Genomic DNA, 13,660 nt, shown 5'->3' on the forward strand with positions numbered 1-13,660 from the left:
CTTGTACTCCAAGTCAGACCCACAGAATTGCAGGGTACAGCCTGCTTCTTGCCAGCCCCTAGAGCTTACCGCGGCAGTGACAGGCACTGCTGGCATCAGCATTCCTGGCATCATCGGAGGTACCATTCCTGGTATCTATGGATATAAAACCAGCCACTGAAGTTAGGGCAGGTGGATAGCGTCCCTTTCAGTTGGGGGTCCTAACAGATCCCACTGGGGTGGCCCAGGCAATCCTCAGGTTCTGGGTTTTCACCTTTCCTAAGAGTTGTCTCAGTCATTCAGCAGACAAATCCACATGGGCCTGGATCAAAGATCGTTTCTCTTCCTAGTTTCTGAAGTCTGAGTACCTCTCATTTCCACCCCCAATTAAACAAACAGGGTTTCCTGAGGCCCTCTGGAGGGAGACAATTACCTGTGTGAGTGGTGGTGGTGCCCCCATTGGTGGAAGCATTGGGGGCAAGATGCCAGGTGGCAGGGGGGGGATGGCTGGTGGTCTCTGACTCATGGGTGGGAGCCCCATCGGAGGAAAGGGTGGGGGGATCCCTGGAGGGGGCATCTGGAAGTGAGGAAAGGAAGAAATATTGAACAGAGGAACACTGCCTTGCTAGGGACAGAGAAGACCCGTCAGGAAGCATCCACCTGTTGTCCACCCAGCCCTCCACCCTGGCTTAGAGGTATTCCAAGGCTTTCATTTGAGAAGCACAAGGCATGAAACTGCCTCCCTCCTCACCACTGAGAAAGACAGGTAACTGGGGAGTTCTCTGGGTTTAACAGGCAAGCACACAGCTTCCTAAGAGGCAGGAAAAGGAAAGGGAACTGAAACAGCACCAGACTGGGGGAAGGCTATAACCCTTCAGCATTGTTCCCCAAGAAGCCTCTCATGTGAAGGGCGGAAGGCAGCCATCCCCAGTTCTTCTGCCTCCCCTTTTTCTCTGACTCTACCAATGTAATTCCAGCCCAAATTCTATGGCTTTTTAAAAAAGAGCACAGGTAAGGAGTAGTGAAAGAGAAAGACAGACCCACCCTGCGCTCATTCTAATGGAGTCTTTTCTCTTCCACTTCTACTTCCATCCCCAGTGTGTCCAAGGGACAAAAGGACAAAGGGGGAACTGTCATCTTTTCGGACTAGAGCTTTACAGTAGCTCTCCCCACCCCAATGCCCAGACAAAACCACCCCTCTTCCAAGGGCAGCAAAAAGGTGCATTACAGGAGAACCGTGCTGGCGATGCAGCAGTGGCAAGGGCTGGGGAGTTGAGGGTGCAGGCTGGAAAAGCCAAGCCCAGGGAAACACATAAAACTTACGAAGGGTGGTGGCATCATGGGGGGCCCCGGTGGGAAGGGGGCAGGCGCTGCTGGGGGCCGGGGACCAGAATCGGGAACCGACTGTTGAGGGAGAGAAAAGTCATAGGACCCAGGATGGGCAGAGAGATGGGCTTTTGCGGAAGGGAAGCAGAAAGGGTAAAGTTGAAAAAGGAACACAAAGTTCAGACGGGGTCTCCAAGCCCAAATTCCTACCCACCCCAAGTTCTGAGTCCTGGGAAGGTCTGTTCTTTCCGTGTCAGTCTAGAGCCAGCTGGCTGAGACCTTCAATGTCATCTTTATTTTGGGAGTTTCCATTTTGCCAAAGCCACAGAAAAGAGAGAAGACTCCACTATAGGTATCCAGCTTTTCCCATGGCTTTTAACCATTTTCCTGCCAGTGGCAAGGCCTCTCTCAAAGCAGCGGCCTCTTTTTCTATTCCTCTACTTCCATTAACCCAGTTAGAGAGTCAATCCAAAGTTCTCTAAACACAAACAGTTGTCAACCTTTTACAGTTCTAGTCTAACACACCTCTTTTCACTCCAGCTTCCTCCCCTAACTAACCTCATCTTCAGTCTTCTGCTTTGGGCATCTTTCAATTCCAATCAATAACTTCATCTCTTTGTACCATCCCCTTACCCTGATAGATAGCCTTCTTTTATAAATCCTGAACTCATCTCACTGTGGATAAAGTCTATAAACAGCCTAAATCTTCCTGTTCTACACCTAATGGCAAACCACAATCCCACCCTTTAGTTCTCAGCTTAAATATCATTATTCCAAGAAGGCTTCCTGACTATATTTAAAGTAATTCCTTCCAATTTATTCTTATCCCCCCTTTTTTAGTATCCTTGATTTTTTTTATTATGTTTGCTGGCATAGGTGTTTCCCCCACTAGAGAGTAATAACATTCCATGAGGGCGGGATCACATCTGATTTGTTGAAAGCTGGATTCCTGGTAGCCAACACAGTGTCTGGCACATAATATGTACTCGATAAATACTGAATGAAAGAACAAATAATACAACAAATCTTCTCTATACCGAACCTTAATATTGTAAAAAGACATCCTATACTTAAAGCTGCACGTGGCCAAAATAATATATGCACATGATTTTCATTTATTAGTCATAAAAATAGAAAATCATAATCAGTCTAAATATCCAACAGTAATGAACCAAGAAACCAAACACAATGTAAAATGGAATACTATACAGTTATAAAGAACCCACTCAACTGTCTCCTTACAGACCAATCTCTAAGATGTATTACAAGTAGAAAAAGGAAAGGTACACTAAAGTTTTATCATTTGTATATAAGTAATAAAGGGTGACACATAAGACAATGGTGGAAGATGGAAAGAGGTGGAAGACTTTTCAACGTATGCCTTCTTGTATTTAAAAAAAATTTAATTGTAGTTGGACATAATACCTTTATTTTATTTATTTACTTTTATAGGGTGCTAAAGATTGAACCAGGGCCTTACACATATTAGGTGAGCACTCTACCACTAAGCCACAACCCCAGCCTGCTTTTTGTACTTTTTGAATATGCGATCATAGGTCTATATGACCCATTCAAAACATTTGAGTGAATTAAGGTTTGGAGGTACTGCTAAAAGGCCTATCTTCCTTTCTCTCCACTTGAAAGTTGGAGAGCTCTAGGGAAAGGTGGTAGTTGGATAAACAGAAGCAAAGCAACCTCACCACTACCTATGCTAAAAGGCTCACATTTAAAATGCTTTCTAGGGCTGGGGTTGTGGATAAGTGGCAGAGCACTTGCCTCACACATGTGAGGCACTGGGCTTGATCCTCAATACCTCATAAAAAAATAAAAATATTATGTCCACCTATAACTAAAAAATATTTTTGAAAAATGCTTTCTGATCTCTTCCTTTAGCAAATATTTATCCTTTACCATGTCCTAAGAAGAGAATGAAATGAGCTAAGCTACTCCAGTCTGACTCACCTTTTCTGTGTTCAGCTACTTTAGCCCTGTACTTACCCCTTCAAACTTTCCTCAGCATGGATGTCAGAAACTATCCAACATGGGAAGCAATTTGATTTTCTGTATCTCTCTCCCACCTCAAGCTGCCTTAGGAACATAACCTTCCAGATAACCATTTTTAGGTCTTAACCTAGCTCAGGGCCTGTGAGGTTATAAGAGGTCTATTGACAATCACACTGTCAGCCTCATCCATGTTCAGGTCTGTGCTCACCACACTCAACCATATTTACTTCTTAGTTCGCCCACCTCAGGGATCTTACCTGTAGCTGGGACAACACTACCAACTTACCTAGATACACTTCACACTGTGCCATCCCCTTGATAGCCATTTCCTGGGAAAGCCTTTACTAACCTACTATACTAATCAGAATCCTTATTTATATACTCATTGAATACCATATGCCTTCCCTTTAGCAACTGTCCATTGGAAATTTAGTTATTTGGGCAATTTTGATGGTACTAGTATCTTATGTGACACTAATAAAAAAGAAATGCTGCCTATTATGATAACCCATTGACTTTCAGACACATCTTGACTTCAGAAATATTGAGTCTTAGAATCAATGAAATATGCTAAGTGCACATCAATCCCATTAACTTGGGAAGGTGAAACAGTAGGATCAAAAGTTCTAGGGCGGCCTCACCAACTTAGTAAGAACCTGTCTCAAAATTAAAAAAAAAAAAAAAAAGAAATTAATGAGATATAATGTTTGTAGTCCCCACCCCAAACTCTGAGGGACAGGGGTAGGTGCTAATATTAATTGGCTTAACAACTGAATGGTCTTTCCACCAAATAGCAGGGATCATTGGTAAGGCCTAGGAGTTACTGAGGGAACACAAGAATGTCAGAGGTGGAAGGGACTTCAGCAGAGAGGACTACTCAAGGTAGTCCTCTCTTTTCATATGAAAAAGAAAAGGGGGCTGGGGATGTGGCTCAAGTGGTAGCGCGCTCGCCTGGCATGCATGCAGCCCGGGTTTGATCCTCAGCACCACATACCAACAAAAGATGTTGTGTCTGCCGATAACTAAGAAATAAATAATCTCCCCTGCAAACTAAGTGGTTAAATCAGCAAGGAGCCAAGATTTTTTTTTTTTTTTTGCTTTCTCTTAGAGTGGTTTCTTATAATTTAATCTACAAAATCTCTAACATTCAAAACCTTTCAATAGGGGCTGGGGCTGTGGCTCAGTGGTAGAGCGCTCGCCTGGCACCACATACAAAGTAAACAAAAAAAAGGTTATCGTCTCCACCTACAAGTAAAATAAATAAATAAATAGATAAATAAATAAATAAATGTGTGTGTGTGTAGTGTATGTATATATGTGTGTGTGTGTATCTCAAACCTTTCAGTAAAGCCCATCTCATCCCATACCCTTGGCTCATCCTGACTCAATGGCTTTCCTCCTCTTCACATAGGAATTGTTAGATTACTTTCATGTATTTTTTTAAATTCTGTTTTGTCTATTGCTTTGTTCAAGATTCAATATTCACCTCCTTCAGGTTCCCTTTATACTATCCCCCACATATACACACATTCCTACCTGTGTGTATCCCTCTGGGATAAATGCTACACTTTGTAGCAGTGACATGCTGCTCCCTGAATGTTTGCTGAGTAATGTGGGATGAGCTCGCTCCTCACTCAAATGGGGATTTCCCTATATTTAGGAATCAAGTTTTCTCCTTTTAAACATTCCTTGAGTGCCTAATCCTTGCGCTGTACACAAAGTGTTGTGATAAAATTTAGTCTCATCCCTAACTTTATTAGATTTTTGCATACCTAAAAGTGTGCTGCAATTGTGTCCAGGTATGTTTGTATAAATTCCCAGTACATTCTTTGTTGTGAGAGAGAGAGAAGTATCTTGGCAGAAGTCTCTCTGGCTTAAGAAAAGCAAACTGGAATCAAGTACTGGCATGGGAAAATCTAAATAATAAAAATTGACTGTATATGATCACCTTCATCTTAAGATGAATAACTGTGGCAAGAATTCATACACTGGCCTATTTTGGTCAGTTCCCTGCAGAGGATAGAACAAGGGAATGCATATAAATTACTATGGAATTCCCAAAGCTCACCCTTCCCAGAGATTCCCCTGTGCTATGCATGTCCTTTCTTTCCTTAAACACCTGTCCCTCTTCCACTTGCTGCAATGGCAGCACAATTGTGGATCTGCTTGCATTTCTAGGTGAGACTATGAAAAAGATATTAGTTTAAGAGTTTTAAGAATGGGAGCTGAAAGAAGCAGATCCTGCATCTTCCCTAGAATAAAAACATACTTAGGGGCTGGGAAGAGATAAATAATGAAACACATGATCATCATGTGTCCACTTGGGCCAGATGAAGGACCCCTTCCCTGGATATGCCCCCAACAAAGATTTATCAATTATTCTCAGCATTCATATTTGAGGGTATTCTTAGAACTGAGCACTCAGGAAAAAGAACAAAAAAGAGAAAATGACAAAAATAAAGAGACAGAATGGAAAATGGGAATAACAACCATTAGCAGATAATCTTTACTGAGCACTATTATGGGCCAGATACTATGCCAAACACTCCATTTAATCCTCACAACCCCATTTAAGAAGTTTTAATGCCCATTTTATATGTAAAAAAGTGAGGTTCAGAGAGATTAAATTACTTACTTGATCAAGGTTTCAAGAGATTAAATGGCAGAGGCAGGTTTGGAATCCAAGCAGTCTGATTCCAAAGCCTGTGCTTTCAACCACTCCACAAAGCTGCCTCCCAGCAAGGAGGAGGACACTACAGATGGTACTTCTTATTCTCAGATTCAATCCCCTGTTTTCATATCACCCCAATCTTCATACACTCCTGAAATCCTCAGAGAGCCAAGGGATCCTAAGGTCCGCCTGGTCTGACTCATTCTCCCTCCCTAGAGGTGTTGGAAAAATGAAGACTGGGAGGCACATCTCTCAGAAAGAGGAGGCAGTCATCAAATAGAAACAGCTGAGGGCCGGGGCTGTAGCTCAGTGGTTTAGCATCTGCCTAACATGAATAGCCTTGGATTGGAACCCCAGCATTGTGTGGTGGCAAGGAGAGAAAAAGAAATAGCTAGAGACCAACTGATTATCCTGAAGTTTATCTACCTGCTATCCTTCTTTAGCCACCCCCATAGAGCATTAACCTTTCCATTCCTGATCCAAGACATTCCCACTCTCCTGTACTAGCTCTACTGTTCCTCCTACTCTCCAAAGAGCCTGGGGGGCCTTTCTAGAAAATGTATTCCCTGGCTTCTTTGACTCCCTCATCACCTCCTCACTCCCCCTCTTTAGAATAGAATGTTACATCTGGTCCTAGTCTTTCTAGCGTCAGGGTTCAACCTCCTCTTCTTAAGACAGTTCTCCCATTCCTCCAACAGAATTCCAGAGGCCCTGGCTAGCGGACTGAGCCTTGGAGGCTTTATGTCTCCCCTCCCCCACATCCCTGGGGATTTTCTCCAGCCCAGCTGAAAGCCTTGCCTCCTTCATGCTTCCTCACGTACTAGAACCCATTGGCCTTAATTTTATCCTCAAAAACTGCCCCATTTCGGAGCTGAAAGAGATCTGGGATACCATTTTCTTTTTCTTTTTTTAATCAATGAGAAATCCGAGGCCTAAAGAAAGGTAGTGACTTGCCCAAGGTCACACAGAGTAGTTACAGTTTGCTGATGGCAGAGCCAGGGCTGGGACCAAGAGGCCTCTCTCTGCTCTTCAATCTTTCGGACCACCCAGCACCGCGGTGAGGGCCAGAAGCCCTCCTTACCTCAGGAGACAAGGCTTTGCAAATGCGGGGAAAGGAGGGAGTCCCCTAGCGGTCCTAAGGGGCACCCAGGGCTTCCAAAGGGACAACCACTGGGACTGGGGGAGGGGGATGGGGCATGCCACATAGCCCAGGAAAAGAAACTGTGGTCCCTACCTCTCCCCTTGTCCTGTGGTCTCCTCATCTCTCACCCTCTCTCTTCTTTCTCAACCTTTCTACCCAAACCCATCCTTCACTTATTTCCTCCCAACCCTCACCCAGTCGCGCAACTCTCGTCCGCCTCAGCACCCGGCCGCACGCCCCCCCGCCATGCTTCATCATGGCCTCCCCCGCCCCTTCTCCCCCAAATCCCCGCCTCCATCCCCTTCCTGGGCTCCTACCTCACCCCTTGCTCCCCTCGTATTCCCTTGGGGTCCTGGGGACCCCGGTTGACCTCCCCGCCCCCCCGGCCACGGCCCGGGCCGCAGGGGGCGCTGTGGGACCGCCCCGGGCCCCTCCACCCCCGCGCGGGGACGTTACCATGCCAGAGCCTCCGAGCAGCTGGGCCGGCTCGGCCCACCCGCCAGTAAAAGCCGCTCTGATTGGCCGGGCCGTAGCCGGGAGGGCGGGGCCAGTCGGGGGTCGCACCCCTTCGTGGCCGGGACTCCGGTTGCTCCTTCCGACTAGCGGAGCCCCCAACCGGCCCGGTGCGCCCGGTCCGGACCCCGCCCCCCGGCACGGACAGCCAGGCCCCACCCCCGCGCCGCTGGGTCCAGGACCCGCCCCCAGGAGGCGGGGCGTGCCTGCCCCCCGCCTCTGACTGACAGACTCTGGGCTCCGCGGAGCAACTATAAGCTAGGTTCCCGCCGCCAGCGCTCTTCAGCTACTCTTACCTCCAAACCTGCCTCCAGCACCACATCGCCTGAGGCCGCATCCCCCGGCCTTCACTACCCCGCGGGCGCTCAAGACCAGAGGATGAACCGAAGCATTCGTTCCAATATATAGGACACTTTAAACTTTTGTTATTTTTGCACTTTTAAATTAATTAACCCACGAACTATTTACTGAGCGTACCTTTTTCAGGCACTGTAAACATACAGTAGTTTGAAATTAAAACAAAAAAATGTTTAATGATAAATCCCCCAAATCCCTGCCTTTATGGGCTGTACACGTGCTTTTCACTTGACCCTGAAGTTACTTACGGAATCTGGAAGCTACTTTTGAATTCATAAAGTGGTGAACTCAAAGAGAGCGGGGACCTGATCTTTTGTAGGAATTAAAAATGTGAAATACGTATTACGCAAATAAGATACTTGTAACCCCAAACACCCTTGGAAGGCTCTGCGAATTCTCCAGGAAAGAAGATATTTCAGGTCCGTCATTAGGCGCATGAACCCCAGTTTGGAAGCCACCTTCTAAAGCCAAGCAGTGGTTCTCGGGCCGCAAGCTGTGTAGATAGGCTGCAAGGACATGAAATTATTGACAGTTGAGATATACTTTTAAAATGACCTTCTATAAGTCCTTGCACAGAAGGTGCTTCTTGCTACAGACAAGTCTTCGAGGGAATTCCAGTCCTTTGATCTCTCTGGGCTTGGTCTCCAAAGACACTTGGGCGCGGTAGTCCACGACGGTAATCCCCGCGACTGGAGAGGCTGAGGCTATAGGATCGCAGGCTAGCCTGGGCAAATTAGCGAGCCACCCTGTCTCAAAATAGTGTAATAATCTAAAAAGGGCTGGGGGTCTAGCTCAGTAATAAAGTGCCCCTGTTCGATCCCCAGCACCCCCCCCACACACACACACACAAAATGACAGCTACGGTTGCTGTTGCCCTAGTCTCTCCATCCTGCCCCAAGGTGACAAGGATGGGAAGTGATCCTGGTTTCAGGGCCTGCACCAGCTTCTTGGTTGGATACCTGCCTCTCAGAAGACTTTGCTGATGACCTGGGCCTAAGGAGTAGCCAGTTGGCAGCTGTTTGCAAAGAGAGGCATGAACACAAGCTGGGGTGTCCATAGGACTCTCTATGAGGCTCTGTCAATGCAGTACAGCGCCAAGAACACAAAGGGGCCAGGCAAGAACATTTTCTAGTGTAGAATTCTGGAGAGTTCAAAAATTCTCATTTAGAACCTGATCTGCCAGGACCTTATGAAGGTATATTTTTATAAAGTTAGCAATTTAAAACATATTTAATAATTTGTTAACTTAGTCTATGACGTTGAAATATTTAGTATGTAGCTAGGCATGGTGTCACATGTCTGTAATCCAAGCAACTAGGGAGATTGAGGCAGGAGGATTGCAAGTTCAAGGCCAACTTTAGCAACTTAGTGAGACCCTGTCTCAAAATTTTAAAAAAGGGCTGAGAGTGTAGTTCAGTAGTATAGAACCTCTGAGTTCAATCCCCAGTACCAAAAAAAAAAAAAGAAAGAAAGAAATAGTGTGATAGTGTGTGAGTCATTTATGGTCTTGCCTCATAGTCTTGTCTCAGCCTCCACAAATAACATGGGCAGGGCAGATTTGAGAATTTAGTTCTTTTCCCATCATCTGCCATCTGCCAAATTTAATTCTATAATAATTTTTTGTTAGTTCAATCTTCAGTTCTTACAACACTATGACTACTTATGCTATTAAGAGTTGAGTCAGGTAAGCAACTAAAACTTCCTTTCCTGCAAAAAAATTTTATTTTTCATGGAATTAATCATTATCTTGTGTTTTCTTTCTTTTTTAATGATTAATAGAAGATTTATGTAAGCAAGAAAACATTAGTTATCATTGCCAGACTTAATATATTAAATGTTCAGTGAAATTTCCCTTCCCAGGTAAGTTTTTCCTTCCTATCCTATTAGTTTTGAAACATAATACCAGAAAAAAGAGGTCCAATTCCAATCAGAGCACCTAAGAGTAAGTTCTTGGGAGTGGGTCTGAAATTCAGATAGATATTTGCTGATCTCGAATAGGTCCAGTGAATTAAGGCAGGATCTTCCATGACCCTTCTTGGTTATGATCATGGTTCTGAATGAAGGAGATAATCCTGTTCAAAGCCAGGCTTTTATGGCCAACCACTGGGTTTGAGTCTTCCTGGTTTCCAGAGAAACTAGGCTGGGTCCAGAGTAGGGGGCAGAGTGGCCAGGTATGACACGTTATACTTTGGGAATGACATCTTGGAACCCTGGTGCCTATCTTATGTTTTTATTTGCTTAATTTTCTATGTATTTATTACAAGATTTGCTTCAACTCTTCCCGCAAGAGTTTATCTGCATCTCTTCTCAGAATAGCAGGATACAGTAGATATTCTACACATTTCATCATCTGTTTTTTTTTAATTAGAGCATTATAGTTATACACAGTAATTGGGTTCATTTTGACAAAAATCAAACATGCATGAAATTTGATTTACTACATTTCTGTTCCCATTCCTTTCCCTTCCCTCCTGACTCTCCCTAATTCTCCTTCCTCTTCTGATCTTCCTTTCACTCTTATTTTGTTAAATTAATTCTGCATTTCCTTCCCTTTCCTGTCCCTCATCCCTCCTGATCTCCTTCAATTCCGCTGATATTTCCCATATTTTTATGATAACCAATCCCTTCCCCACGACTTTTCTCCCTTATTTTGCTCTAGCTTCCACATATGAGAGCAAACATTTGACCCTTAATTTTCTGAGTCTGGCTTATTTCACTTACAGATGTTCTCCATTCCATCTTTAATTGCAAATGCCATAATTTCATTCATTTTTATGGTTGTGTTTGTATTACACTTTCTTAATCCTTTCATCTATTATGGGCAGCTGGGCTGGTTCCATAATTTGGCTATTGTGAACTATTCTGCTATAAACATCGATGTGGCTACATCACTATAGTATACTGATTTTAGTCTTTTTGGATAAATACCAAGGAGTGGGATAGCTGGATCAAATGGTAGTTCTACTCCCTAGTTTTCTGAGGACTCTCCATACTACTTTCCAGAGTGGTTGTACTATTTTAAAGTTCCACCTACAATGAGTATACTATTTTCCCCACATTATCACCAACATTTATTTTTATTTGTGTTCTTGATAATTGCCCTTCTAACTAGAGTGAGATGAAATCTTAGTATAGATTTGATTAGCATTTCCCTCATTGCTAGAGATGTTGAACTTTTTTTTTTTTTTTCCTTTTGCACTGGAGATTGAACCCAGGGGTACTTCACCCTGAGCCACATCCCCAGACCATCCCACCTCACCCCCACCGTTTTTTGTTTGAGGCAGGATCTCACTAAGTTGCTTAGAGCCTCACTAAGTTTCTGAGGCTGGCCTAAAACTTGAAATCCTCCTGCCTCGGCCTTCTGAGTCACTGGGATTACAGATGTGCATCATTGCACCTGGCTAGAGATGTTGAACATTTTTTCATATATCTGTTGGCTACCTGTGTTTCTTCTGAGAAATATCTGTTTAGTTTTTTTGCCCATGTATTGATTGGGTTGTTTTAAGCATTTTAAAATCTTTATATTTTCTGAATATTAATCCTCTTTCAGAGGAGGAGCTGGAAAAGATTTTTTCCCATTTTGTCCATTTCATCTCCTTGAAGCAATCTCTGCTGGAGTCTTCTGACAAGCTCCAATCTTTATCCCTGACCCTTGCTGCACATCTGGGAATCAGGCATCTTCTTTCCCATTCTCTTGGCCACTTTTTTTTTTTTTTTCGACACTGTGCTTTGTTGGGTCTTTTATTTTCTATATTCTTTGTCTTTTCTTTCTTTCTGGATTTACTACCCCTGCCCCCACTTTCTTTCCCAGTCCTAAAGATCAAACTCAGGGTTTCCCTCATGCTAGGCAAGTGCTCTACTACTGAGCTACAGCCCCAGCCAGGCAGTAGACTTGAGTTATCCCATTGATGATTTTCTCCCTTCCATCTTCTCTGTTTAGAACTCCTATGATTTGATGATGAACCTGCTGGGCTTGTCCTTATAATTTATATTTTTTCTCTCCAATTTTCCATGTTTTTTATGTTTCTGGGAGAATCCATCCACTTTATTTCCTTCTATTGAATTTTTTTTTTCATATTTTAAAGATTTTTATTGCTCTCACTTTATTTTATTCTCCAAATATTTCTTTTTGCAGCATCTTATTTTGTTTCAGGTTACAATAGCTTATCTTGTCTTGAAATATATTACTGGAAGCTTTGTTCAATTTTTCTTCTTTCTGCATAATCTCTGTTTGCTCCAAATTTCTTTTTCTGTGGGTTTGGTCTCTGTCTTCCATATTACATTCTTTTCTTGGAATTCTTATAACCATTGGTTGTCTGTTCACACTTAAGGATAGGCTACCAAGAAGATGATTGGAAGTGTAAGCACCCCCCCCCCCATGCACTCAAGTACACATGTGGGTTTGTTGATCATGAACTGCTCTGCACAGTGATCTGGCTGGGAACTTCTGATGGTAGTACCTGTTCTTTCCTCTCAGAGGGTCAGACAGTTGAAACTGCTAAATCTCTGGTCTGGCACAACCAATCCCCTTTGCCATGCAGTTGTCCTGCTAGCTTTAGCACCTCTTCTCTGGTCTGAGTAATTGCTCATCCAATTGGTTTCCTTTTTTCTTAAAATTGTGCTCTTGTCTCCTTTCCTGTTTTCCTGTCCTTGGTGGATTTATTCCTTTAAAAATATTTGTTATAGTTTTAGTGGGCTTCCAGTAAAACAAATTTAGATGCATGTGTTCAACCTACCATTTTTACCCATAAATCTTAAATATAGTCTGTTTTTAAATAGCAGTTTAAAAATACTCACATATGTATGTTCTATAAATCAAATTTCTGGGTTCACCAAAATAGGCTTCTTGACATTGAATGACTTTATAATACAAAGATGTCATGAAGCTGAACTTTTAAATATTTACTAATAAGATACTATATTTATTTATTTTAATGAGGTTAGCATAAAAGTTTATTTGAAAAAGGTTCAGCATAAAGGTTTATTTGAAAAAGGTTTATTTGGTCATTATTTTTTAAAGTTTGTGACCATCTCTCCTGGGCTAGTGACCACCCAAGTGTAGTCTCTGAACTGTGATGAAGGCGTTGCAGCTGGCCACAGAGCTGCCCATAGGGAGAAGGGCTCAGAAGGACTAATGTCTGGAAAATGAAGCCAGAGTATGAAAAAGACTTGCCACACAAGAGAGAAAATATTTACTTTTTATTTGTACAATAAATTTATTTTGTTTATTTATTTTTATGTGGTGCTGAGGATCAAACCCAGGACCTCTCACATGCTAGGTGAGTGCTCTACGGCTGAGCCACAACCCCAGCCCCCGAGTTTACTTCTTTGCTCCCTTCAGTGAATTCCTCACTTCTTACCCCTTGCATAACTCTCTACCCACAATTCCTCCACAGTCTTAGGCATATAAAACACTGCTTTTTTGTGTGTATGTGTTGATATTGGGGGATTGAACCCAGAGGTGCTACACTGAGCTACATCATCAAACCTTTTTATGTTTTATTTTGAGACAGAGCCTAGCTAAGTTCCCTGGGCTGGTCTTAAACATATGATCCTCCTGCCTTAGACTCTCAAGTAGCTAGGAGGAGAGGCATGATCCTAGCTACTTGAGAGTCTGCACCGAGAAATGTTGCATTTTTAAAAATCAGTTTTATTGAGGTATAATTTAA

General features: G+C 43.3%; 1 protein-coding gene and 1 pseudogene across 10 annotated transcripts in view; both read right to left on the reverse strand.

The window, feature by feature from the left end:
- Prpf40b (pre-mRNA processing factor 40B) overlaps positions 1-7,710 on the reverse strand; it is a 51,735-nt gene extending 44,025 nt beyond the window's left edge. For 8 of the 10 annotated variants that reach the window (XM_021726143.3, XM_078014735.1, XM_040280676.2 and 5 more), the window contains exons 1-5: positions 7,578-7,710; positions 1,303-1,383; positions 731-790; positions 413-556; positions 70-135 (exon numbers count right to left, since the gene is read on the reverse strand). In XM_021726143.3, coding sequence (XP_021581818.1) covers positions 70-135; positions 413-556; positions 731-790; positions 1,303-1,383; positions 7,578-7,580 — 354 coding nt within the window. In that variant the 5' untranslated portion in view covers positions 7,581-7,710. The remainder of the gene's footprint in view (positions 1-69; positions 136-412; positions 557-730; positions 791-1,302; positions 1,384-7,577) is intronic. The other 2 variants (XM_013358447.4, XM_005324922.4) reach the window with 1 other exon arrangement.
- Positions 7,711-9,829: 2,119 nt separating this feature from the next.
- On the reverse strand, positions 9,830-12,917 carry LOC120888559 (NADH dehydrogenase [ubiquinone] 1 beta subcomplex subunit 4 pseudogene; annotated as a pseudogene).
- Positions 12,918-13,660: the final 743 nt, after the last annotated feature.

The sequence above is a fragment of the Ictidomys tridecemlineatus genome, chromosome 6 (genome assembly GCF_052094955.1).
Source record: "Ictidomys tridecemlineatus isolate mIctTri1 chromosome 6, mIctTri1.hap1, whole genome shotgun sequence".
Taxonomy (NCBI): domain Eukaryota; kingdom Metazoa; phylum Chordata; class Mammalia; order Rodentia; family Sciuridae; genus Ictidomys; species Ictidomys tridecemlineatus.